Source organism: Euprymna scolopes, chromosome 37 (genome assembly GCF_053919585.1).
Source record: "Euprymna scolopes isolate OS-2025 chromosome 37, ASM5391958v1, whole genome shotgun sequence".
NCBI classification, from domain to species: Eukaryota; Metazoa; Mollusca; class Cephalopoda; order Sepiida; family Sepiolidae; genus Euprymna; species Euprymna scolopes.
Genome location: NC_136518.1, coordinates 59868902 through 59894349, shown reverse-complemented (window position 1 = coordinate 59894349; position 25448 = coordinate 59868902). Strand labels below are relative to the sequence as shown.

Here is a 25448-nt window from a genome sequence, read left to right as displayed (position 1 = left end):
GTTTAGTACCTCTTGGCAGACAATGTTTTTTTTGTCCTGTTTCTTTCAAATTTTCTTTTTTTGCGTACTGTTTCACTGATTCTTTCTTTGGTAAAGAACGGATGCACACTGAAATTACTACGAGTTCCTTTCTCACACCATTACAATAATGATCATATCTTCTTTTTTCCATTCCAAATCCTTTTTCATTTCATATAAAATAACTTTTTCAACAGTTTTCTGTGGAATATACATCTGTCACTGAAGAGTTGTTTAGTGGTCTTCAGCTATTCAACAAAATATATATAAGACGTCCTTCATAAAAAAATAGAATAAAAACTTTAGTGTGAATTAAATACATCTGGTTTTAGAATGATGACTCTCTCTCTCTCTCTCTCTCTCTCATATATATATATATATATATATATATATATATATAGATAGATAGATAGATAGATAGATATCATTCAAACACGGTAGTGTTTGAATATATGATTAAGTAGCAGTTTTAGTCATTTAGAACTGCTTTAAAGCTTCACTGCTCACTTATTTTTCGACCAAATTTCAAACAATTATTACCGTTTATAGATCCCCTTCTCGGCTATATTATGAAAAAATATTTTCAATTTTAATATTTTACTGGTGTTTAAAATCATAAAAATTCATAAGGAGGTGAGCGACATTTTTTATGATTGGTTTCCATAGCAGCGACTAGTGTTGCTACTAATTCACTGCTGTCTCGAAAAAATAAGTAACAAGTGAAACAGAGAGAATGAAAGTAGATGAGTGCCGTGTATCTTATGTTTATGGGGGCAAAAAAAATAAGACTGAAATTAAACAAATACAAGTGCATTTTCTGGAAGTCTGGAAAAATCATGGATTACAATAGAAAAATGCGAGCATGAAAAGTAATATGGTTAAGCTTAAACATGGAAAAGAAAAGGAAAAGATATTCTAGTAAAAAATATAATAAATTTATAACTTAAAATATTGCAGCATTGAGAATTTAAAAAAATCAATTTAACATTATATAATCAATTCTTAATGTTGCAATATTTTAAGTTTAAATTTATACTTTTTACTAGAATATCTTGTCCTTTTCTTGTCCATGTTTAAGCTTAGCCATATTACTTTTCATGCTCACATTTTTTTTTATTGTAATACATATATATATATATATATATATATATGTCTCGGCAGTCGTGTGAAAAGCATATCTTATTTTTCTTTTATTAATATTATTAGAATTTTCCCGTTTTCTTTTCTTTGTACATATTTGTGAATTATTCCATGGATTTCGGCCTTTTGGATTATTTTAGACCATCTTCCAATTACGTGATTTCTTTGGATTTTACTTGTGTAAATGGAAACTCAATTAACTTTCTTGGAGTTATATTTTTGGATTTTACCGTTATTGGATACTTTACCTTTCACCAGACTATCCATTCACGTGAAATCACCTTTTTCTTCACCATATTCTCTCTGCTTCACTTTTTGTTATCAACTAAGATCTTTGACTTACTTGTTGTTTCATCAAATACTTTTGTATGCAAAATCCGATCCTGCATTTTGCTAATTCCTACCCTCTGATGAGAAGGAAAGTATTTCTTCGATACTCTGCGGATTAAGGACTATCCACTTATCAAGTGTTTCCTTTTCAGATTAAATATGTTTTTTAACATGTTTTATTAACTGTTTGCTCTTATATATATATATATTTCTCCATCACGGAATATTATTTTCATAATTTTCATATACACACACACACATATATATATATATATATATATATATATATATATATATATATATATATTCATCCATAGAGAAATGAGAAATGGTTTGTAGCATCTATAACTAATCAGTGCAGCTAAACTTAGTGAGATCCGAAACCAGAACTCCAGTGAATGATATCAACTGAGCCAATAATTCTTATTGGTAATGGGAGAAATTGTATCGCATTATAAATGTTATTTATATATTTATATATCACGTACACACGTATAATTTTAGTTTATAACAAGACTCCCCGAAAGCCATTTACGAAATGTTTCATGATAAGCAAAATTATCTTTGATCTTTGCAAAGAGCAGCTTTGGAACATGCAATGTGAGAAATATTTTGCATATTTTATTCAAATGTTTACTTTTTTTTTCAAAGTTTATTTGAAAGTTTCTTTCCAGCAAGACATCTTTCATCTTTACTTGTATATCTTAAGGTTGAACAATGAAATGAATTAGAAGTCCCTGGTTAAATTTAATGGTTTTCACTATAGAATACTACCAGGCAACCTGGCGTTGCCCGGTCGTAAAATATGCATAAATATTATATTTTATTTAATACAAAAACTGAGACATGTGCACGCAAGTATTTTTTTTTTCTAAACAGTCCACTTTCTGTAAGTAAAAAAAAAAAGTACTCGAGCTGAAATATAAACCAAAACCTAAAGACCATGAGTACGATAACCATTAGACTAGTTTGAGACAACATCTACAAAGTGTTTTCAAACAATCTAATTCTCAACATAAAGAAACTGTCATGTTTGATTGCCACGCACGCGCATTCGTGAAGCAGCAAACAGATTTAAAAAAAAAAAAACGATAACTCCCATGTACCAACTTTTCAATTTTAACCCCTTAGCAGTCATTTTTTTTCCAGATGAAAACGATTAAAAAGTTTTCTACATTTCTGAATATCCTATATACAAAATTTCAAGTCTCTAGATTAAAAATTCGTCAAGTATTTAGGTTGAAAAGTGTCTTCGTATACACACATTCTCACTTTTATAGATATAGAAACAAACATTTTTGCCCCCCCCCCCTCAATAATTATCATCGTTTTAACATCCATTTTACATACAGGCATGTATTGGACAGATTTTAGAATCTGACTTCCAAACTAATCTATCTCCGGCCAGGCTTTTATTTACCCCTCTTTCTTGCAAATCCATTTTTATAACTTCCTGCCTTGTTTTCCTTGGTGTAACCCTGCCAACTGACCCTGCTACCACAACTGTGTTACATCTACTAACCAAACTCTATTCCTTACATCTGACTATACCAGCAATGCGTCATGTACCATTTTTTGAGTCTCTTGTATGACTTAACTGAGACTTCAACCCTGAAGAATCCTTTTTCATTGACTACTATACAGAGATATAAAGGAGGGCGTCACTCTGGCACTGTTTTGCTTCTCTAACTTTTGATTTTCACTTTATAATGCATCAAATACCATTTTTTTAAATTTGTGTACGACAACTGAGGATTGAACCTTGGTCTTCCAATCCATTAGCAAACACCATAACCATTATACCAAGTGGGCCGGTCTTATTTGCATTACAGTTAAAATCGTCATAATGGCTAAAATTGTTCCACTTATTTTTAACTGTAATACTAACATATCTATGGCCAGGTTTTTATTTATCCCTCTTTCTTGCAATTCCATCTTTATTACTTCCTCCCATGCTTTCTTGTCTTTATTCTGTCAACTGACCTTGCTACCGCAACTGTTCTACATCTAACAAATCACTATTCTTTAAATATGACTACACCAAAAAGTATGGTAATACATCAAGTACCATTTTTGGCTCAATTGAGGATTGAACCCTGATCGTCCATCAGCTTTGAAACCTGGTGGGTGATGCCCTTTTCTCTTCTCTACAGAAAAGACATCGCTACCTTGTCTCTGTAATATCATTATTTTCCTGGAGACTGCTTGTCTAAGCTCCAGATTGGAATGGAATGGTTTTCTCCTTGTCAGACTTCACAAAAATACTCGTTTAGCTACAACCACTATCAATAAGTTCCTCCACTCTATATCTATGTCTAAATCTAAATGTGGATTCCATGAACTAAACTTCTTTCCTAAGACTGCCTGCCTGTGGAACTCTGCCCCACTTTCTAACTGATTACAATATGATTGTCTTCAAGTCCAATGTAAACAAGTTTTTGATGAGTCGTCTCCTTAAATAATGAAATTATACCAAATTCCCACTACTAACGATTACTACACTTTTGTCCTGGTGACTGTTGTACACTCATAACCTTTATCTTTAACTGGCCTTCAGGCCTTGATAATGTGGTGACCTCATTGTAAAAAACATAAAAAAAAGCTCACTAGTAAACATTAACGATTATAGCAAGTGGGCTGGCAAAACAGAGACATTGTTAAAGATGGATGCATGACTTTTAAGCTAACAATGGTAGTTAACCAACAACAAGAATCCAACAGAACAGGATTTGAGATTTTATAAAGAATTATTATGGCTGATACAAACTTACATCTCGAATTTATGTGCTTTTTTTCATCGAACACCCAAGATGCTATGACCTACAACATTTCTGAACAATATGTCACTTCAGTCTCTTCAGTAAAATGATACTAAAATCTAATTTCTTTTATGCGTAAATTTTATATCGGCAACAATTCTTTGTTCTATTTTATTGTCCATCTTTTCGGGTGGACAAGACAAGTTGAAGGATGGACAGTAAAACACTGCTATCTACTGGATTCTATCAGAACTTTAAACCTCTTAAAACTTTATATGCTGGATGGCAAAAGAACCTTTCAGTTATACTCAGCTAACGTACTTCCTTACTTCCGGCGTACCGCTACCGGAAGCGCTGACAAGGCAAATCAGTTTCTTTGCTTTTTTTTTTTTTTTTTCTCTAACGCCTATATCTCTCCTGGGCATGTACTCTTTTTTTATTACGTTTTTCCCATCTTTTTTTTTTTTTATATATATATCTATTATTCATCGAAAAGTTTTCGGTCTTATTTTAATTAAGAATTATTGAAACTAGTAGATACATGTGGAAATTCCATGGTAGTTGAAAACATCATCACATAAGCAAACAATAGAATGTCCTTCAATAGAAAATCAATTTAATATTAGATCCGACCAGACCGTGAATTAAAAAATAAATACTTTTGTAGACAAATGTGGATAACTGCTTGAGATATATTATTACAAAAAATAAAACCAAGACACTGTCTGGCGAAAAATAACATTAGTATTTTGATCTGCACCGACCAGACACTGACTGGTGATAACTAACTTATTACTGTAACTTACACCGACAGAACACTGGCTGGCTATAAATTATTTATTAGTATTGTGATCTGCATTCACCATATACTGGCTGGCAGTAAATAACCTATTAGTATTGTTATCTTTACCAACCATAGACTGGTTTGCAATAAGTAACTTTGTATTGTGATCTGCACCAACCAAGCACTGGCTGGCGATAACTAACTTATTAGTATTGAGACCTGCACCCACCATACACTCGCTTATGATAAATAACGTATGAGCATTGTAATCTGTACCTACCAGATACTGGCTGGTGATAAATAACTTATGAGTATTGTAATCTGTACCCCCCATACAATGGCTGGCAATAACGTAGTATTGTGAACTGTACCAACCATACACTGGCTGGCGATAAATAACTTATTAATATTGGTATCTGTACCCACCATAAACTGGCTGGCGATTGATAACTTATGAGCATTGTGATCTGTACCCACCATAAACTGGCTGGCAATAAGTTTGTATTGTTATCTGCACACACCAAACACTGGCTGATGATAAATAACTTATAAGTATTGTGATCTGTTCCCATCATACACTTGCTGACGATAAATAACTTATGAGTATTCTGATCTGTACCCAGCAGGCACTGGCTGGCAATATCCCATTTTCATAAGAGAATTCAGTATAATAACGGTTGGTGCGATTTGGAATATTCCATTTTTATTTTAAAGTATGTTTACGAATACAATGATAACGATCGAAGCGACAAGTGTAATAATATATAGATTGGTTTTATTTCTTTTAAGAACCATTGAAAATACTTCTGCGCTCTTTTTTTAAAAGAATTATTGAAAATCTTTTTAACTAATGAACTATATAGTTTATGAAGTAAAGCCAGCCACGGAACTGTGCATCACCAATATATTATTTTGATTTCAATAATTTTATTTTATACTTTCATAAAAATATATTTATTATATAAATTAAAATTAAAAAATCTTATTTTTAAAATTAAAAACAAAAAAGCGTATTTTATAATTTCATAAACATATTTCTTATAAAATTTCAAATAAAATATAAACTTTTAATTTTGTTATTAAAAGTGCAACTAAAGATTAATTGTGTTATTTTTTATGTGTATAATTTTGTTAATTTTTATTGTATACTTTCCAATAATGTCCTTTTTCTTATATTTTATTTCAATAAATCGCTTCACAATAGAAATACTGAAGAACAATAAAAATGAAGGAACTAATTTACCTTGTCACTGCTCCCAGTAGCACTACGCCGGAAGTTAGGAAGTAAGTTAGAAGACTAACCAACCTTTATGCTTTTTCTTGCAGCAGGCATTTCTTCTCTAAAAACAGACGTTTTCTTTTAGATGTAATTATACATTCAGGTTCTTTATTCGAGTTGTGCATTCTAATGCCGGTGTTGCGGAGCCGGTCATTCGGGGACAATCGACCCAACAACTAAGAAGGTAGACACGGGCAAAAAAGTGAACAGCAAAAAGGCAAAGAAGAATGACAGACACAAGTTGTTAGATTAAAAACGAGGGTTCACCTTTTATTTGCAAAGGAAGCGAAAAATCGTATGATCTGGATGCTGGTCCCCTAGAAGGTCGCACATCACTGGAGGCTGAGGTCTGGAACAGGTACTTTAGACGTAGCATGGTTCGGGGCTGCTTGCTGGGTCTGGAATGATCGGCTGGACGTCAAGGCGATTCGGACAGTGGATACTGAGAACGTGGGGATCAATGTTAAGGAATGGACGACACTGAGAACGTGGGGTCAGGGTTAAGGAACGGACAACACTGAGAACGTGGGGTCAGGGTTAAGGAACGGACGACACTGAGAATGGAGTATCAGTGTCAAGGAATGGATGACACTAAGAACATGGGGTCAGTGTTAAGGAACGGACGACACTGAGAATGGAGTATCAGTGTTAAGGAATGGATGACACTGAGAACATGGGGTCAGTGTTAAGGAACGGACGACACTGAGAATGGAGTATCAGTGTTAAGGAATGGATGACACTGAGAACATGGGGTCAGTGTTAAGGAACGGACGACACTGAGAATGGAGTATCAGTGTTAAGGAATGGATGACACTGAGAACATGGGGTCAGTGTTAAGGAACGGACGACACTGAGAATGGAGTATCAGTGTTAAGGAATGGATGACACTGAGAACATGGGGTCAGTGTTAAGGAACGGACGACACTGAGAATGGAGTATCAGTGTTAAGGAATGGATGACACTGAGAACGTGGGGTCAGTGTTAAGGAACGGACGACACTGAGAATGGAGTATCAGTGTTAAGGAATGGATGACACTGAGAACATGGGGTCAGTGTTAAGGAACGGACGACACTGAGAATGGAGTATCAGTGTTAAGGAATGGATGACACTGAGAACATGGGGTCAGTGTTAAGGAACGGACGACACTGAGAATGGAGTATCAGTGTAAGGAATGGATGACACTGAGAACATGGGGTCAGTGTTAAGGAACGGACGACACTGAGAATGGAGTATCAGTGTTAAGGAATGGATGACACTGAGAACATGGGGTCAGTGTTAAGGAACGGACGACACTGAGAATGGAGTATCAGTGTTAAGGAATGGATGACACTGAGAACATGGGGTCAGTGTTAAGGAACGGACGACACTGAGAATGGAGTATCAGTGTTAAGGAATGGATGACACTGAGAACGTGGGGTCAGTGTTAAGGAACGGACGACACTGAGAATGGAGTATCAGTGTTAAGGAATGGATGACACTGAGAACGTGGGGTCAGTGTTAAGGAACGGACGACACTGAGAATGGAGTATCAGTGTTAAGGAATGGATGACACTAAGAACATGGGGTCAGTGTTAAGGAACGGACGACACTGAGAATGGAGTATCAGTGTTAAGGAATGGATGACACTGAGAACGTGGGGTCAGTGTTAAGGAACGGACGACACTGAGAATGGAGTATCAGTGTTAAGGAATGGATGACACTGAGAACATGGGGTCAGTGTTAAGGAACGGACGGTCGGTAGGGAGCCAGTTGCAAGCGAGGTTGCAGGCCGGAGGAACAAGGTGCAAGCAAGGTAGCAGACTAGAGGTGCGAGGTGCAAGACAGGCATAATACAATGTTTGGTTCTGTGTAAAGATGGTATAATGATATCATGAGGTTTCTGTTTGCACTGGGTGTACATGCAATGGAAATATGTCAGACTTCTATAAGGATAGATAACCCTTAATAACTAGATATATTCTGACACTACATTCACCAGATTACTTGGATAAATAATTTTACAGTGTTAACAAAAGGACTACAATAATATTGTGATGTCTCCATTCACCCTAAACGTCCACAGAATGCCCAGAAGCAATCTATAATATAAATCTCACCTGTCTGTTTAAATGTAAGTATGTATGTATGTACATATGTCAGCCTAAAACTTTCGACAGAGGCGATGGATTTTCACAAGATCGGTATCTTTTTGAAGCCCGCCCCTTCGGACGATAAATTAATTCCTTCATCCTCAACTGGGCATTTTTCTACAGGGAGGGGTAGTTTTGTTTGCCAATATTTTCCAAAGTCATCCCCTCTTTTCGATTGACTAGCCTTAATTTAAACATTTGTCACTTCCAGTTTGGCGATGAGCACAACAGCAAAGACGTCACGTTTTTTTTTGGGGGGGGGTTCACATTCTTTCACACCTTTGCAGTACGGGTTCGAGTGTGCCTACCTACTACCACTTTTTTTTTTTTTTTTTTTTTTGCTCAACACACACCTCCAAACAAACGGGCACTTGGGCTAGTATATTATATATGAAAGATGCCGCAGTAGAGTTTTCACAGGTTCCGCTAATATACAAATAAATACACATTGGTCTTGATTATGTTTTTGGATAAATAACGCTTCCATAATTGCTGTTTTGACAAATTCTTGATGTCTTCCAATATGATCAGACATTTTATATTTTCAAGTGGCTTACGTTTTCGCTAGTCATGAACTCTGTTGATGACATAAGTAAAATAAGAAAAAAAAAGAAAATCTTCTAAATTCATCAGATTTTTTTTGTCAAGAATCATCAAAACAACCACTTACTTGACTGTCTTCTTTCTCTTTCATATCTTTGTTTTCTGGGAAATTCTTGTGCAACAGATATTCAAATTTCTTCCTCAGTCGATGAGGTTTGGAAACATCAGCCTAAAATGGAATAACAAAAGCAAAAATCTATTACCAGTGGAAATTTGGTATCTTATCTCTCTGAAGCTGAAAACTATACTTATTACTTCAGTCATTTTGTACTACAGACGACAAAACATGACCAAAAAAAAAAAATATATATATATATATAATAAGTAAATGTTATCGAAGACAAGATAAATTACTCTTCTACCTAGCTGAATAAGTTTGCAGTTTGAACTTTATTTAGTTTGGAAAACAAGAAGCGTCAAGTATTACGTGAGAACAAAAAAAAAATGGCAGGCATGAAACGATCACATTTATGAAGCGTTGATAATCGCTCAAAAATAGAAAATTAAACAAAATACTGGTAGAAACCCACCCAATAAATATGATCGTGCCTATTACTTGTATTAAATTATACAATCTTTCGATGCTCAATTCAGGGTGAGTAGTGTAGTATCTGTTCTATTGCCATGTTAATATCCTCTCAAGCATTACCTCTTCCTTTTTGGGTGGCGGTAGTAGTGTAATATCTGTTCTGTGGTCATGATACTATTCTGTCAGGTATTACTGTCTCTTTTTTTAGGGTGTGAGTAGATGTCGTGTAGTATTTGCTGTCATTAAACCACACTTCAGTGTGATACTTCCTCTTTTAGGAGTAGTGTATTATTCGTTTGTACATCATCATACAATCTTCCCAGTCATAACCTCCTTTTTTGAGGGGATAACATTTTTTATGTTTGTTTGTCATGGTAATATCCTCCCAGGCATTATCTCCTTCCTTTCAAAAGGGTTTATTCATCACAATACTATATCATGAGTTAACAAAGACATACAATCAGAGAGCAACTGGGAATTGCTTGTAAATTTAATATTCCCTAGAAACTTCTTCTATTGGATGAAGCTGGGTAAACCCACTAAGGGTGAATGTCATAACAGGTCAATAATAAATAAAGTCTGCATAAATACATGCGGGTGTTTTTCATACTGGTCTTTTATGCACTTTCTACTTTTCATGAAGAAAATAACAAAAGAGGACGTTCGTTGAGTTTTCTTTAAGATTTGATTTAAAGAGAATGAACATAGGAGAGAGATACTAATGTTATCGTAGCGGGTTATTTATTTCTTAAACTTAACTTTTCTAACTTAACGAAATAAGTGATGCGGACGGGCCGAGACATTGGTAGTATTAACTGAGATAATCAGTTTTCTACATCATTGGTGTTGGTTCGTTCATACGGCTTTCACAGTTAAACTGATCTGAAAGCCTTTGTTTCTCTTAGCTTGAAGAACATGACCCTATTCTTTATGATCTTTCTGTTTTGTCTATTACGTCTGACTTCTACCCTCTGCCTTAATTTTATGTCATCTATATCTGGAAATGATTATGTTTGGAGATTAAAATTATCCTGAAATGCACTAAATGTGACCTTTGTCTAAATTCACACTAGCTAACTTAATCGCTACTGATGCAGGACCCTTCAAATATAACACCGGTAACAGGTAAGGTACTACTAACAGTTCAGTTTCAACATCAGGATTAAAATTTGCATTCCTATTTTGCAGTCTCTCTTGAAACTTTCTATAGATGTTTTATTTTTATGGTATTGGTTTTTATTTTATTTTAGTTTTTTCGGATTTTGGGAAAATAGAACAGCCAAATTACATTAGATCAAACTACGGCCTGCGGGCCAGATCTGGCCCACTAAAGTCTTTAATCTGACTCGCAAAATTCTTGTGGAATATGTAAAAATAATCAGGAAAAATTTTTTTTAAATGGAAATGTGTGAAAATAGTGTGGTGTTTTTTTTTTTTGTTTTTTTTTTAGTTTTTTGTTCAGAAAATGATTTAAAAGGTTTTGGAGAATCAGTTTCAGTAAAAAGCAAAACTAATGAGTAAAACTGTATAAAACACGTCCGGATCTTTTTTTTTTTTTTTTTTTTTTTTAATTTTGGCTCATGAAGCTCTAAAATGGCAGCAATATGCACCACTCCTCATCTCTGTTCGAAAACTTTGGAGACCCCTGGTCTATACTAAATCTAAAAATATTCAGGGGAAAGTCTTAAAAAAAGAAAACGTGTGAAAATAATGTGGTGTTTTTTTCTTTTGTTCAGAAAATGATTAAAAAATTAGGGTTTGGAGAACGAGTTTCAGTATAAACATGTCTAGGTCATTTCTTTTTTGTTTTGCCCACATAGCTCTAAAAATGTCAGCAATATGCCTCCACCTTCAGCTTGACAACTTTGGAGACCTCTGCATTAAATCAAGGATTACCAACGACCCCCATTTTTGTTGAAAAATGAGGCGGGGAGTTAATACAGGGGGTCTCACAATTTTTTTATGGACTTGTGCCTAATTTGTTACATCGTTTATTTTTTACTTAATGTTTCAGCGCTTACAGCCCTAATTTCCTCCTCTATATTGTTTTTAAGGGCATTTATTGTGGCTGGTTTGTTTGCGTATACCCGCTCTTTAAGGAAGAAATTACATGTGAGATCTGCCGAGCAAGGTGGCCAATTTATCTCACAGCCACAAGAAATTAATCAGCTGCTGAATATGTCCTGGAGCAGATTTAATGCTTCTTGTGCTGTATGCGCCATTGCACCATCCTGCTGGAACGACATTGGTGGTTTGTTTTAGACCCAAGGTCGAACAAAATCTTCAAGCATCTGGCAGTACCGAGCTCCGGTCACTGTTACATTCTCTCCTTCTTCATTTTCAAAAAAATAAGATCCGATTACTTCATCTGCCGTTACTCCACACCATACTGTACATATTTCATGGTGTAATTGCCGTTGTGCTGTTGCGTGGGGATTTTCTGATCCCCAAATCCTGCAATTTTGCTTATTTATGAACCCATTCAGATAAAAATGGGCCTCACCTAACATAATGAGGTTTTTGAGAAAGTTTGGATTCCAATTCGCCAAATCTTGGAATTGCATGGCATATTCCAGCCTTTTTTTCGGATCGTTTGGCTGAAGCTCTTGCACCAATTGAATTTTATATGGAAATTTGCCCTCTTTATGAAGCATTCTGTGAAGAGATGATCGAGAGATACCAATTTGACTTGATCTCCTTCTTACTGATGTAGATGAATCCTTGGCCACACTTTCTGCTAATCTCTGATGATTCTCATCACTTCTTGCCGTACGGGGTCTACCAGATTTAGGGAGCTCACATACAGACCCTTGCTATGAAATCAAGCTACCATAACTTTTATTGCATTCGGAGTAGGGAGAATTTCTTATGTTGAAGTTTCGTCAAAATTCCTTTTGAGTTTCTGATATGGACTCATTCAACCGAAAATACGACTCTATGATAAATATCCGCTCCTCGGTTGTGTAACGAGTCACGATGACCTTAGATGGGTTACTCTAGATGATCTGAAAAAATAAAGAAAAATATAAAAAATTAAGAAAGTTATGAATTTTTTTTAACCATCAGCTCTTTTGGGGCACCCTGTATATACATATATATACACACGCACATACATATATATATATATATATATATAATTATTTTTTTACTATAATAATTAAATACCTACAGACACTAGTGTTTCATCCTTTCGGGATTCTTCAGTGCAGGGTGTCACAATTACTACCAGTCGAACGATTCGAACCCCGCGACACGAGACATCTCTGGCTCGATTAGCGGAGGCCGTATCCATTCGGCTACCATTAATCATGTGAAAATAGCGTTGAATTTTAAACATTTTAATTTAAATGTTCATTACGTCAGACAGACAGTGATCAAATCGTTATATGATGATCTACGCATAAGAGCTAAATTGACCGACTTTTTAATTCAACAGAAAGTGCTCAACGATAAGAAACGTATTTCTTAAAGGGGCTGTCATAATTATTTTTTACTATAATAATTAAATATATATACACACACATACATACACAGTCTCTATGATGTATGTATAAATGGAATGTATCTGCATATAGTCGATCCTGTCGTCTAGTGTTCATGTAATTGTATAATGTTCTTCCTGTATTTTTCAGATTTAATTTTCCTCTGTCGATCATCAGATCTAGTTTTGTTTTTAAGACTCACATTGCACGTTCATCATATTCTAACATCATTTATCCCCATGCAACACCTGTCCTCAATTCTTGCTAACCAAGTTTCACTTCCATACAGCATCACACAGACTATTCCTTTTGTTGACAGAGGTACCACTCTGCTAGTTAGTAATGACAGAAGTACCCTGGACTTACTCCATCCACTGCCAACTCTTGTAATCACACTAGCATCTTCTCACCTGTGATCCAATGGTTATTGACTTCCAAACTAACTTATCTCTGGCTAGAACTTTATTTGATTCAATTTCTCCTCAGAGTTAGAAAAAAATGGTGCAAGGTCAGCTCAAAATCTTGCTTAGAACAGTGAAACATGATACTGAGCTGGACCTTTGTGCCTATGCGGTTTGCTGCTAGAACCATGATTGGCTAATCTCTGTATATGCTTCTAAGGTGAACCATTGCACCTGGTCAACATTCGTTTGGGATGTAGTAAATTCTCTGGATGAATCTGGCACAACCGTTTCAGGATATATATGGAAATAAGTGCAAATAAGTAGATTTTATTTGTCTTTTGTCTTTCATCGCTCTTCTCTGTGATACAATGTTATGAAAAAAAAAATGATTTGGTTAGAAAAAATAATGAAACCCAGACTCAGTGTTATGTAGACATGTTTACATCCAGTTACATCAGATTACCACTTGTCAAGGAAGAAATGGTTAATCAGAAAATAAGAGTCTCTAACGTAATAGACCCTCCTCAGGTTTGGACAAAAATGATGCAGAAGTCAACAGTGAAACATAATACTGAGCTAATCCTGATGCCTCGTTGCTATGCGGTTTGCTGCTGGAACCATGACTGGCTAACTTTTGTATCTGCACCTGGTCAACATTCGTTTTAGACATAGTAAATTCTTTGGATGAATACGGCCAAATCGTTCCAGGATGATTGCAGAAACATGCATAATAAAGTAGATCTTATTTATCCTTTGTTTCATGTAGCTCTTCCTTGTGCTACAAATGTCATCACCAAGGTAACAAAGCATCTGGGTATTTCACATTTTTTTTGTTGGATGCCCTTTCTAAGGACCAATACGTTTATTGAGACATCATCTCTAGGGGATAGCTTCAACTACGTTTGCTTCTTTCCCCCTTCTTGCCCAATACCACTATATCAGGTTTAATAGCTCTATTTTCCAGGTATCTAGCTGTAGGAGTGGCATAATCATAGTGAATGGTGTATAACTTATTTACAACTGTTATTTCTGATACATATTCGCAATACTTGCTCTGGGTCTAATGCTGTATATGGTTGCTCCTATTTACTTGACCCCGAGGACAGAATTAGATACAAGGTCGGTTTTTAATGTGGGGAAAATCCAGCTCTCCAAAAAGGGGAACACTGGGTAGAAACAAAAAATAAAAATTGTCTCAGTCATGAAGGATTTCTCCTCCACTGACCGAGGACAGAAAAGGTGAAGTGCAGCATCAGAACAGATACTACCCTGTGATCTTAGCTTGAAGGTCAAGGGATTGTTACCAAAGATTGCCACAACACTTAGTTGTAAGTATATTCATGTTCTCTGGAAGAGAAATAAATATAATAAAGTAGATCTTATTTATCCTTTGTTTTATGCAGCTCCTCCCTGTGCTACAATGTCATCACCAAAGTAACAAAGTGTTGCGGACCAGGATATGAAATACCCTAACTCGCTACAAGAAAAAATAATGAAACGAATTGAATGAAGAAAACAAAGAACTCAAATGTTGGAATAAAATAAACATGTTGTTTATTTTCTGTTGAGAAATGAAAGTCTTGGCTGTACACGTGTTCATTTAGCCGTTGCCGACTACGCGCGTAGAAGAAAAGGGGGAACGCAATAGAGAAACACGAAGTGGCAAGCCGTCTGTAGAAAGAAAGGGTTAAGCTCAGTAGAACGTCACGCACATGTCTGTGTCGATGGGCTAAAGCGAAGGGGGAGATAGAGTGAGAAAAGTCAATCCAGTTCATGGAGAGAGAAAGTGTATAAAGTGTGCTTGCGCTTACCCCACATCACAGTAGCAGGGAAAGTGACGTTAGAGTGTGTGGTCGGTTCGTCGACTAAGCAGCTTGAATGCTGGTCCAGATGAAAAAAGGGAAGTTAACAGGTTTTGTTGACTTTTATACTGGAGTTAGTGTTCTGTGTGCGCATGTCTGGTTTTCACTTTAAAGGAAGTGACGTCACAGCTCGGGTGTGTGTGTGTGTGCACGTTAGTGTGTGTATGTGTGTATGTGGATGTGTATATGCGTGCGTGCATACGTGTGGGTGTGTATATGTGTGGGAAAACATGTTCGAACAAGACTCTCCCTCCTGGGGAGAAAAAAAAATATATATACAAGAGAAACGTATTTCGTTTTTGTTTTTTATGTATATATATATTTTTTTTTATTTTGATAAGTTATATATTGTTTGAAATGTTTTGGCCAATGAACTTTTCGACCAGTTTTTGTTGTTGTTTGTGGTGTGTTGTTTTTTGTAATTTCTTTGTCCGTTTCTGAGTGTATATGTTCTTGTATTGGAGTAGGAGAAACGTGTAATTGTTCGTCTATGAATGCAGGTTTAAGTCTGTCTATTGCTATAGTGTCTTTTTTATCTCTTTTTAATATCGTAAAATACTTTTTACTCCTGTCGAGAACTAAATAAGGTCCGGAATAATCTGGACATAGTGTTTTTTTACTGCATCGATTTACATGTGTAAATATCGCTTGGAATGAAAATGTTTGTGTCTGGCTTTTTGGTTGGAGTAAATTTTAATTGTGACATTTTGTGTTTAAGTCTATCACAAAAGTTGTCGTTGGGGAAATGTCTGTATTGTTTTCGTAGAATTGTCCTGGTAAAATCAGTGTTGATCTGAAAACTAATTCTGCAGGTGTGCTCTTCAAATCTTTCTTCACAGTGTTGCAAATTGCTAAGAGAATGAGTGACAAATTGTCTGACCAGTCCGATTTGCTTTCGTTCATAGCCAAAGATGCTTTTAATTGTCTATGCAATCGATCCACCATACCGTTTGCGCAAGAATGATAGGCAATAGTCTTAATGTGCTTTGTTTCCAACAAATGGTTGAATTCAGTGAAAAGAGTTGATTGGAACTGTGAGCCCCTGTCCGTTGTGATTACGGAAGGCACTCCGAAAATTGCTATCCAATCTTGTAAAATCGCTCTGGCTATTGTTGCGGCTGATGTGTCTTTCATTGGTATTGCTGTCGGCCATCTGCTGAATCTATCGACTATCGTAAGGATGTGGGTATGTCCTTTTGAAGTGGGCAAGGGTCCAACCAAGTCGATATGCACATGAGTAAACCTAGCGTCTGGTACACTGAAAGTTCCTGAAGGTGATTTTGTGTGCCTGTGAACTTTGAGTTTTGGTCCAACTACAGATGTCCGTATTCATATTTGACCAAACAAAACGTTCCGCTATTAATTTCACGGTGGCACGTTTTCCTGGGTGGGACAAATTGTGGAAGTGCTGGAAAACTTGTCGTCTGAGACTGGGTGAAATATAAGGGCGAGGGTGTTTTTGTGAAACATCGCAATAGAAAGTTGTTCCGAATGGTATCGGCATTTCTTTCAGCTTCAGTGAAGTTTTGTCCATTATAGCTGGGAGCGTGGTATCGGTTAATTGCTCTTGTGCTATTAATTCCATACTTAGTGGAGTGGAATTTAGAGAAGCAATTGTTGCGCGAGATAAAGCGTCAGCTACAACGTTTTCCTGTCCTTTTATGTACCGTATATCGGTAGAATATTGGGTTATAAAGTCCAAGTGTCGAATTTCTCATGGACCATATTTGTCGACGTGTGTGTAGAGCAAATGTTAGAGGTTTATGATCCGTATAAATGGAAAATTTTCTGCCCTCGAGAAGATGTTTAAAGTGCTTAATTGCAAGGTAAATTGCAAGTAACTCTCTCGAGAAAGTACTATATTTAGTCTGTGTTTTGTTTAATTTGGCAGAGAAGAATGAAATAGGGGTCATTTTGTTGTCAAAAATTTGGTGAATGACAGCTCCTACTGCTATTTCCGATGCATCCGTCATAAGAGTGAGTTCCGTTGTATCGTTATCTTGGATATATGTAAGTTTGGTGAAGTTTGCCAAAGCAGTTTTCGATTGTTCGAAGGCCTGTAGTGCAGGTCCTTCCAAAACTAACTGTTGGTTTTTGGTTCCGTTTTTTAATAAGTCTGTTAAAGGTGCGAGTAACGTGGAACAGTTAGGCAAAAAACGTCGGTAATAGTTAATTATGCCTACAAAATGGCGTACTTGTCTGAGAGATGTCGGTAGAGGGAAATTCGAAATAGCACTTACTTTTTCAGGCAAAGGGGAGATTCCATTCTTGTCAATTAAATGACCGAGAAATTGAACTTCCTGGTGGCCAAAAACACATTTATCGGTGTTTAGTTTAAGACCGAAATGTGACAGTCTTTCAAAAGTTTGTTCCAGGTGTAGACGATGTTCTTCGAGGTTTCTGCTGGCGATTAAAACGTTGTCCACATAAGCGAATATGAACGGCAGACCTCTGAAAACTTTGTCAATCAAACGCTGGAAAGTTTGACAGGCGTTTCTCAACCCGAAAGGTATCCTTAGGAACTCGTAAAGGCCAAATCAGTGCGGTTTTATGAATGTCTTCTTCCGCGACTGGAATTTGAAAATATGCCTTAACGAGGTCCAGTTTGGAGAAAATTGTGGCACCTTGGAGTCCATTGGCGAAGTCATGGATATGGGGAATAGGATATCTATCTGGAACAGTTTTTGCATTTAAGCATCTAAAATCTCCGCACGGTTGCCATGTGGTGTTGTTAGCTTTCTGTACCATGTGGAGTGGTGATGACCAAGCACTTTTCGAGGGCCGTATTATTCCCATGTGGAGTAGGTTTTGAAACTCGGATTTTGCCAATTTGTATTTATCCGGTTTCAAGCGTCTGGGGGTTGAATAGACGGGCGGTCCTGTTGTCTTAATATAGTGCTTAGCTCTGTGTTTGATGGGGTCCGTGTTTTTAAACGGCTGGGAAAGTTAAGGAAATTTTTGGAGTAACCGGCGGACGTGTAAATCTTCGGGTAAGGCAGTGCTGATTCTGGTGGTTAAAAATTTTGAGGTAGTTCCTCTCACTGAAATCTTCGTTTCATTGTCTGTCAATGTGTGATGAGTCATGTCGACAGACAGGTTGAAATGGGCTAAAAAGTCTGCCCCCAAAATTGGAGTGGTCATGCTGGCTATGGTGAAATTCCATAAAAAATTTCTCCGCATTCCAACGTTCAAATTTAAAGTTTTTTTGCCAAAAGTGGGTATTTTGGTACCATTGGCGGCTTGTAAGTTGAAAAATTGGGTCCCTGTTGGGTGGCCATGCAGTGTCGGTATGATGCTGATTTCCGCTCTGGTTTCTATTAAAAAGTTATATCCGTGAATTTTATCTCGGATATAAAATAGACAACCTTTTTTGTGTGCTCCAGCTACAGTCGTCGTTACTGGCTGGAAGGTTCGTTTCCCTGTGCCGGTTTTTTGAACACGCAGGGTTTAGTGCATCTTCTTGCGTCGACGCCGAATCTCTTGTAGTAGAAACACACATCTTGTCTATGTCGTGATGTGGATCGGTTCCTGCTTGAACTTCTTCGCCTGTAATTTCACCACGTGTCGTCATGGTTTCTGTGAGAATGTTGACGCGTTTGAAGTGCGTCGGCTAGCTGCTTCGAAAGCTTCTCAACCGCCGACTTTAATTCTGCTAATTCCTCGTCTCGGTTCCGGTCAGGTTGCCGAATGTTTAATGCCATGGTTTCGTTGTAGGAGTCCGTCTGTTGAAGTTCCATTTTGTTTTGTGTTGAAATTTTTATATTTCAATTTCTTGTGCACGGTTTGAAAATGTTCCTCCTCGTGGTCGACAAGTTTTTTTTTGGGGGGGGGGGTGAAAATTATTTTTCGTGCATGCCGTTAATTTTTGTGGAAGGGGTTAGCTTACACCGCGTGTTTCGTTCACTCTCATTCATTTCATTTAAATAAAGGGGTCACCATTTCATGTTGCGCATGGCAAGAAGAGGAAATGGAGTAGAGGAACAAAAAAATGAAATGCTGGAATAAAATAAACATGTCGTTTATTTTATGTTAAGAAATGAAAGTCTTGAGTGTACACGTGTTCATTTAGCCGTTGACGACTACGCACGTAGAAGAAAAGGGGGAATGCAATAGAGAAACGCGAAGTGGCAAGCCGTCTATAGAAAGAAAGGGTTAAGCTCAGTAGAATGTCGCGCACATGTCTGTGTCGATGGGCTAAAGCGAAGGGGGAGATAGAGTGAGAAAAGTCAATCCAGTTCATGGAGAGAGAAAGTGTATAAAGTGTGCTTGCGCTTACCCCACATCACAGTAGCAGGGAAAGTGACGTTAGAGTGTGTGGTCGGTTCGTCGACTAAGCAGCTCGAACGCTGGTCCAGACGAAAAAAGGGAAGTTAACAGGTTTTGTTGACTTTTATACTGGAGTTAGTGTTCTGGGTGCGCATGTCTGGTTTTCACTTTAAAGGAAGTGACGTCACAGGTGTGCGTGTGTGTGTGTGTGTGTATGTGCATGAATGTGAGTGTGTGTATGAGGATGTGTATATGCGTGCGTACGTGTGGGAGTGTATATGTGTGGGAAAACATGTTGGAAAAAAACGCATCTGGGTATCTCAAGTAGCCTCATCAGCTAAATAATACTGGCTCTACATCTGAGTTCTCGTCCATCTCCATTGCAGAGTACGTACGTATAAAACTGAATTAATACATTAAAAAGGCACTTTTTTTTCTCTCTGACTGTAACGACCGTACAAACATGTTTAACATCGAAATATGTGTTCAGTTTTACTCAGAGTTAACAAACATTTTTTGTTTTTCTTTCTTAAGAACGTACATTCATTTGACAAAGTTTATTAATGTTTTCCGGATGCACGTGCATCAAGTTAATCAGACAAGAAAGCAATTTCTACACGCGCTTTTACGATTACAATTTCAAACAAACAAACAAAAAGGAAACAAAGCAAAAACAAAAAACAAACAAAACATAAGCATCGATCTAGAACATGAAATTGCTTTCATTCGAGTTTTTTTTTCTTCTGTTTTTAATAGCTAACAACTTCTAAAATATTATTAAAATATGCACGTTTGAAAAATGGGTTTATTTAGTTTTATTTATTTATTTTTTGCTTTTCCTTTTGAAATATGAAGGATAAGCGTACATATGTAATTCTACACTTACTGGAAATGGTTCAGTTTATTTCTTTGAATCGAATGTATATTTCTACTAGCAGACACAATTCGTTTAACAATCTGTTTACAAATGCACATGTTTCGAGGTAGTATGGTAATTTGGATAGGGAAACAGAACAAGGTAATTGTGAAAGACGTAGTTTGCTTGATTTGTTTTACGGCATATCAACCCTTTTCGGGTTATTTAATGATAAATCCAGTCATTTGGGAAAAAAAAAGTTTTATGTTTCAAATATTTATTTATGAAGTTTGGTTTGGTTTGGTAGTTTTGATTTACGGCATACCAACCCTTTTCGGGTTTTGATTTACGGCATACCAACCCTTTTCGGGAGGGGGGGTTGATTTACGGCATACCAACCCTTTTCGGGGGGGGGAGGTTTGATTTACGGCATACCAACCCTTTTCGGGGGGGGGGTTGATTTACGGCATACCAACCCTTTTCGGGTTTTGATTTACGGCATACCAACCCTTTTCGAGGGGGGGGGGGTTGATTTACGGCATACCAACCCTTTTCGGGTTTTATAATTTTGGCATTTTTTTTTTTGTTTGTTTCAGGTTCTGTATATCTTCAAATATTCATTCATGGTGTTTTTAGCTCGATTGCTTCGTGGAGAAAAATTGTTGTTTTTGTTTTTGACTTTGCAGAACATGATTGAGTTTTGCAAAGGGAAAGAAAATAAAAACACTAACACCAATGTTTGGTATATTTTAGATCAGGAAGCCGATATCTTCAGACTGTCTGATCTGAGAGAGAGAGAGAGAGAGAGAGAGAGAGAGAGAGAGAGAGAGAGAGAGAGAGAGAGTATGAAACAAAATGCATTATGTTGACTCCAGTAAATTGTTTTATGCTTTAAGTTATTTAGATCGTCAAATATTTATTCATGGCGTTTGGTTTGATTGTTTTGTAGAATTATTTTGTTTGTTTGTTTTGGGGCAAAGAAAGAAAAAAAAACAAGAACATTAATGTTTGGTACATTTTAGAACAGGAAGCCTGATCTAGTAGCACGAAAGAGAGAGAGAGAGAGAGAGAGAGAGAGAGAGAGAGAGAGAGAGAGCGTCTAATGGAAAAGCCTAAATACAATGACATCAAAAAAGTTGTTCTTGTCAAAATCAAAAATCAAAATCATGCTGATTGCATTCTTCAATCAGAAAGAAAGTGATTCCACCATAAAGTCATGCTAAAAAGTCAGACAGTCAACCGGTACTTTTACTCATAGGTTATCAATTATCTTTATGGCTGGGTTCGGTGTATTAGGCCGCCCCTGTAGAGAGACAGCTGTGGTTGCTCTGCCATGATACATTGGCACGCTACATGATTAATGTAAGGCAGTTCTTGGCCAACAAAAAAAAACTTGTAGAACTCGTTCCCTGCTGACTGTTTTCCTGTTGCTTATAACATTAGTCTTGAAAAGGCTAATGCTATAGGTAAGATAAAAAACGAAAAAGACTGAGGCTAATAAGCATCTCCTATCTTTGCGTTAATCAGCTTTGATTGTTTTGAACTCTTTGAATCAAGCGGCTTCATGCTTTGTCTGGAGTAACCTCAAAAAAAAAAAAAATTTTTTTTTTTTTTTTTTTTTTAAATATCACAGCTCTCAATCATCCGCCTTATTTTCCAGATCCTGGAACACGTGACTTTCGGAACTTTTCCATGCTCAAAGAAGAGCCCAAAGGAACTAATTTTATCACTGCAGAAGAGCCACCGTGCCAAGGGGCCTCAAATAAGAGGTATTTTCCGAGTGTTTTTTTTGCAAGTGACAACAGCGAATGAAAAGCGACATTAAACCTGGAAGAGATTACCCTCACGCAGACAATAAATAATCTCTCTGCAGACTTAGTAATAAAACTTTCATCAGAAAACCTCTTTTTTTAATCACACTTTGTATAAATAATTTCTGCAATGTTTATTTTTGTTGTTTTTTTTTATTTTATTTTATATCTTTACATACATTTTTAGTAGCAATCGTTTATGTTATCTCTAAATACATCAAACATTTTAAATTAATGTCAGTATTGAAAGCATATCAAACAAAACTTTTGCATCTTGGCAAACATTTCCACAGTTTACTGATATTACAAAATTCCCAGGAACATGTATATATACTAGTGCTGGGATGATTAATCAGAATCGGGAATCAGAAAAATCAAAACTTCTGGGAATATTGGAATCTGAAAACTTTGTGCTTATTTTCCAATGCCAAAAACGATTCCTTTAATTATTAATTTTTTTTTATTTGATTTTGTTTAAAACAAAATCTTTCATTGCTCGTAGTAAGGAACAATAATAAATATTTATTGATATTAAATTACCAGTAAAATCAAAATCTGTGCATCACCCTCCCCACAAGTACGTTTTTACGTTTGAGAAAACCTATGTACATTTAACATGTGTTTTTGCGGCAATAACAACTTTATAGGTAAATGTTTAGAAATTTATAAAGCATCGGAATCAGTAATTTAGTACAGAATCGGGAAAAGTATTGGAATCGTCCTATCATTATTATATACATAAAAGACGGTGTCGATTAATACACTCGCCTACACAATTTTTATGCATAAACATATAATATACGAAGGTAGTCCCAAAAGTAAAGCCTCCTATTTTTTTAACTCAAAATGTTGAAGAGCTACAGAGACGGAATTGGCACCATTAAAATGAGTGACCTTTTGTATTATCAAATTTAATTTTCTACTTAGTCAGCACCATTCCTCAATGCACTTTTACCAGCGATGAATGATGGCTGTGCATGGGCGTCCGGAGCATATTTTGTCATATGTTCCAAAAGTAAAAAAAAGCCTCCTATCTTATTTTTAGGTAAACATAATATAATATACAATAATATACATGTAAATAATAATAATATACAATAATATACAATAGACTTCATAGCCTAAAACGCAATTGATTTTCGTTGGAAAATATTTCCATATTTGAGACGAGATTTTTTTTTTTTTTTTGCTGGATGCCCTTTCTAAGGACCAATACGTTTATTGAGAAATCATCTCTAGGGGATTGCTTCTACTAAGTTTGCTACTTTCCCCTTCTTACCCCATACCATTATATCAGGTTTAATAGCTCTGTTTTCCAGGTATCTAGCTATAGGAGTGGCATAATCATAGTGAATGGTGTATAACTTATTTCCAACTGTTATTTCTGATACATATTCGCAATACTTGCTCTGGGTCTAATGCTGTATATGGTTGTTCCTATTTACTTGACCCCGAGGACAGAATTAGATACAAGGTCGGTTTTTAATGTGGGGAAAATCCAGCTCTCCAAAAAGGGGAACACTGGGTAGAAACAAAAATAAAAATTGTCTCAGTCATGAAGGATTTCTCCTCCACTGACCGAGGACAAAAAAGGTGAAGTGTAGCATCAGAACAGATACTACACTGTGATCTTGGCCTGAAGGCCAAGGGATTGTTACCAAAGATTGCCACAACACTTAATTGGTCATATTCTCTGGAAGAGTCCATTTATTCCCGAAATGGGGTAGATAAGCGTCACAATATTAACAAGAAGGCTCAGCAGTACAAACACAACGGACTGAATTCTTTATTGATGTGTTAGATAGTGATTTCAGAAAGGAAAATGTGACAAGATCGAACCCAACAACCTTATCAGAGATTTGTTTTTTCACTGGAAAAAGAAAAGTGAAAGGCTCTATGAACAACTAAGAGAAGTTGGATTAAAAAAAACAAAAAACAGTCTATTTTGAATGATAGTTTCCAAGCAAAATAAGTTAGCGAAAGGACAAAAAAAAATAAGGGGCCTATACTAGGTTAACGATAGCCAAGTCGAAGACTGTAGTGAAAAATGATTTGATGAGCGCCATGATTGTTATACTAATGGAAACTATAGCAAATAGGCCAGTGAGGTCGACCGTGCACCCCCCCCCCCATAACCCGTCATAAGTGGTATTGTTGGAAAGCTTGGGATGTCTGGATTTAGAAAAAAAATATGTTAACATAAAAAAATTTGTGATGCACTGTAAGTGTTTAGACTTCAACACTTGAAAAAGATAAATGAAATGTTGTCCCTTTGCCTTGATATCTATACTCATGTTAACAAATGCAAAGGCATGAAACAAACTTTCATTTGATAATATGTCATGAAATAAACTTTCATTTGATAATATGTCATGAAATAAACTTTCATTTGATAATATGTCATGAAACAAACTTTCATTTGATAATATGTCATGAAATAAACTTTCATTTGATAATATGTCATGAAACAAACTTTCATTTGAAAATATGTCATGAAATAAACTTTCATTTGATAATATGTCATGAAACAAACTTTCATTTGAAAATATGTCATGAAATAAACTTTCATTTGATAATATGTCATGAAATAAACTTTCATTTGATAATATGTCATGAAATAAACTTTCATTTGATAATATGTCATGAAATACACTTTCATTTGATAATATGTCATGAAACAAACTTTCATTTGATAATATATAATGAAACAAACTTTCATTTGATAATATGTCATGAAATAAACTTTCATTTGATAATATGTCATGAAACAAACTTTCATTTGATAATATGTCATGAAATAAACTTTCATTTGATAATATGTCATGAAATAAACTTTCATTTGATAATATGTCATGAAACAAACTTTCATTTGATAATATGTCATGAAATAAACTTTCATTTGATAATATGTCATGAAATAAACTTTCATTTGATAATATGTCATGAAATAAACTTTCATTTGATAATATTTCATGAAACAAACTTTCATTTGATAATATGTCATGAAACAAACTTTCATTTGATAATATGTCATGAAATAAACTTTCATTTGATAATATTTCATGAAATAAACTTTCATTTGATAATATGTCATGAAACAAACTTTCATTTGATAATATGTCATGAAATAAACTTTCATTTGATAATATGTCATGAAACAAACTTTCATTTGATAATATGTCATGAAACAAACTT

The 25448-nt window shown here is 35.8% G+C and overlaps 1 protein-coding gene across 3 annotated transcripts in view; it reads right to left on the bottom strand.

Moving 5' to 3' along the window:
* LOC145261207 (cilia- and flagella-associated protein 74-like) overlaps positions 1-25448 on the bottom strand; it is a 2330915-nt gene that overhangs the window by 2231369 nt on the left and 74098 nt on the right. For all 3 annotated transcript variants that reach the window (XM_080119545.1, XM_080119548.1, XM_080119547.1), the window contains exon 11: positions 9111-9212. In XM_080119545.1, coding sequence (XP_079975671.1) covers positions 9111-9212 — 102 coding nt within the window. The remainder of the gene's footprint in view (positions 1-9110; positions 9213-25448) is intronic.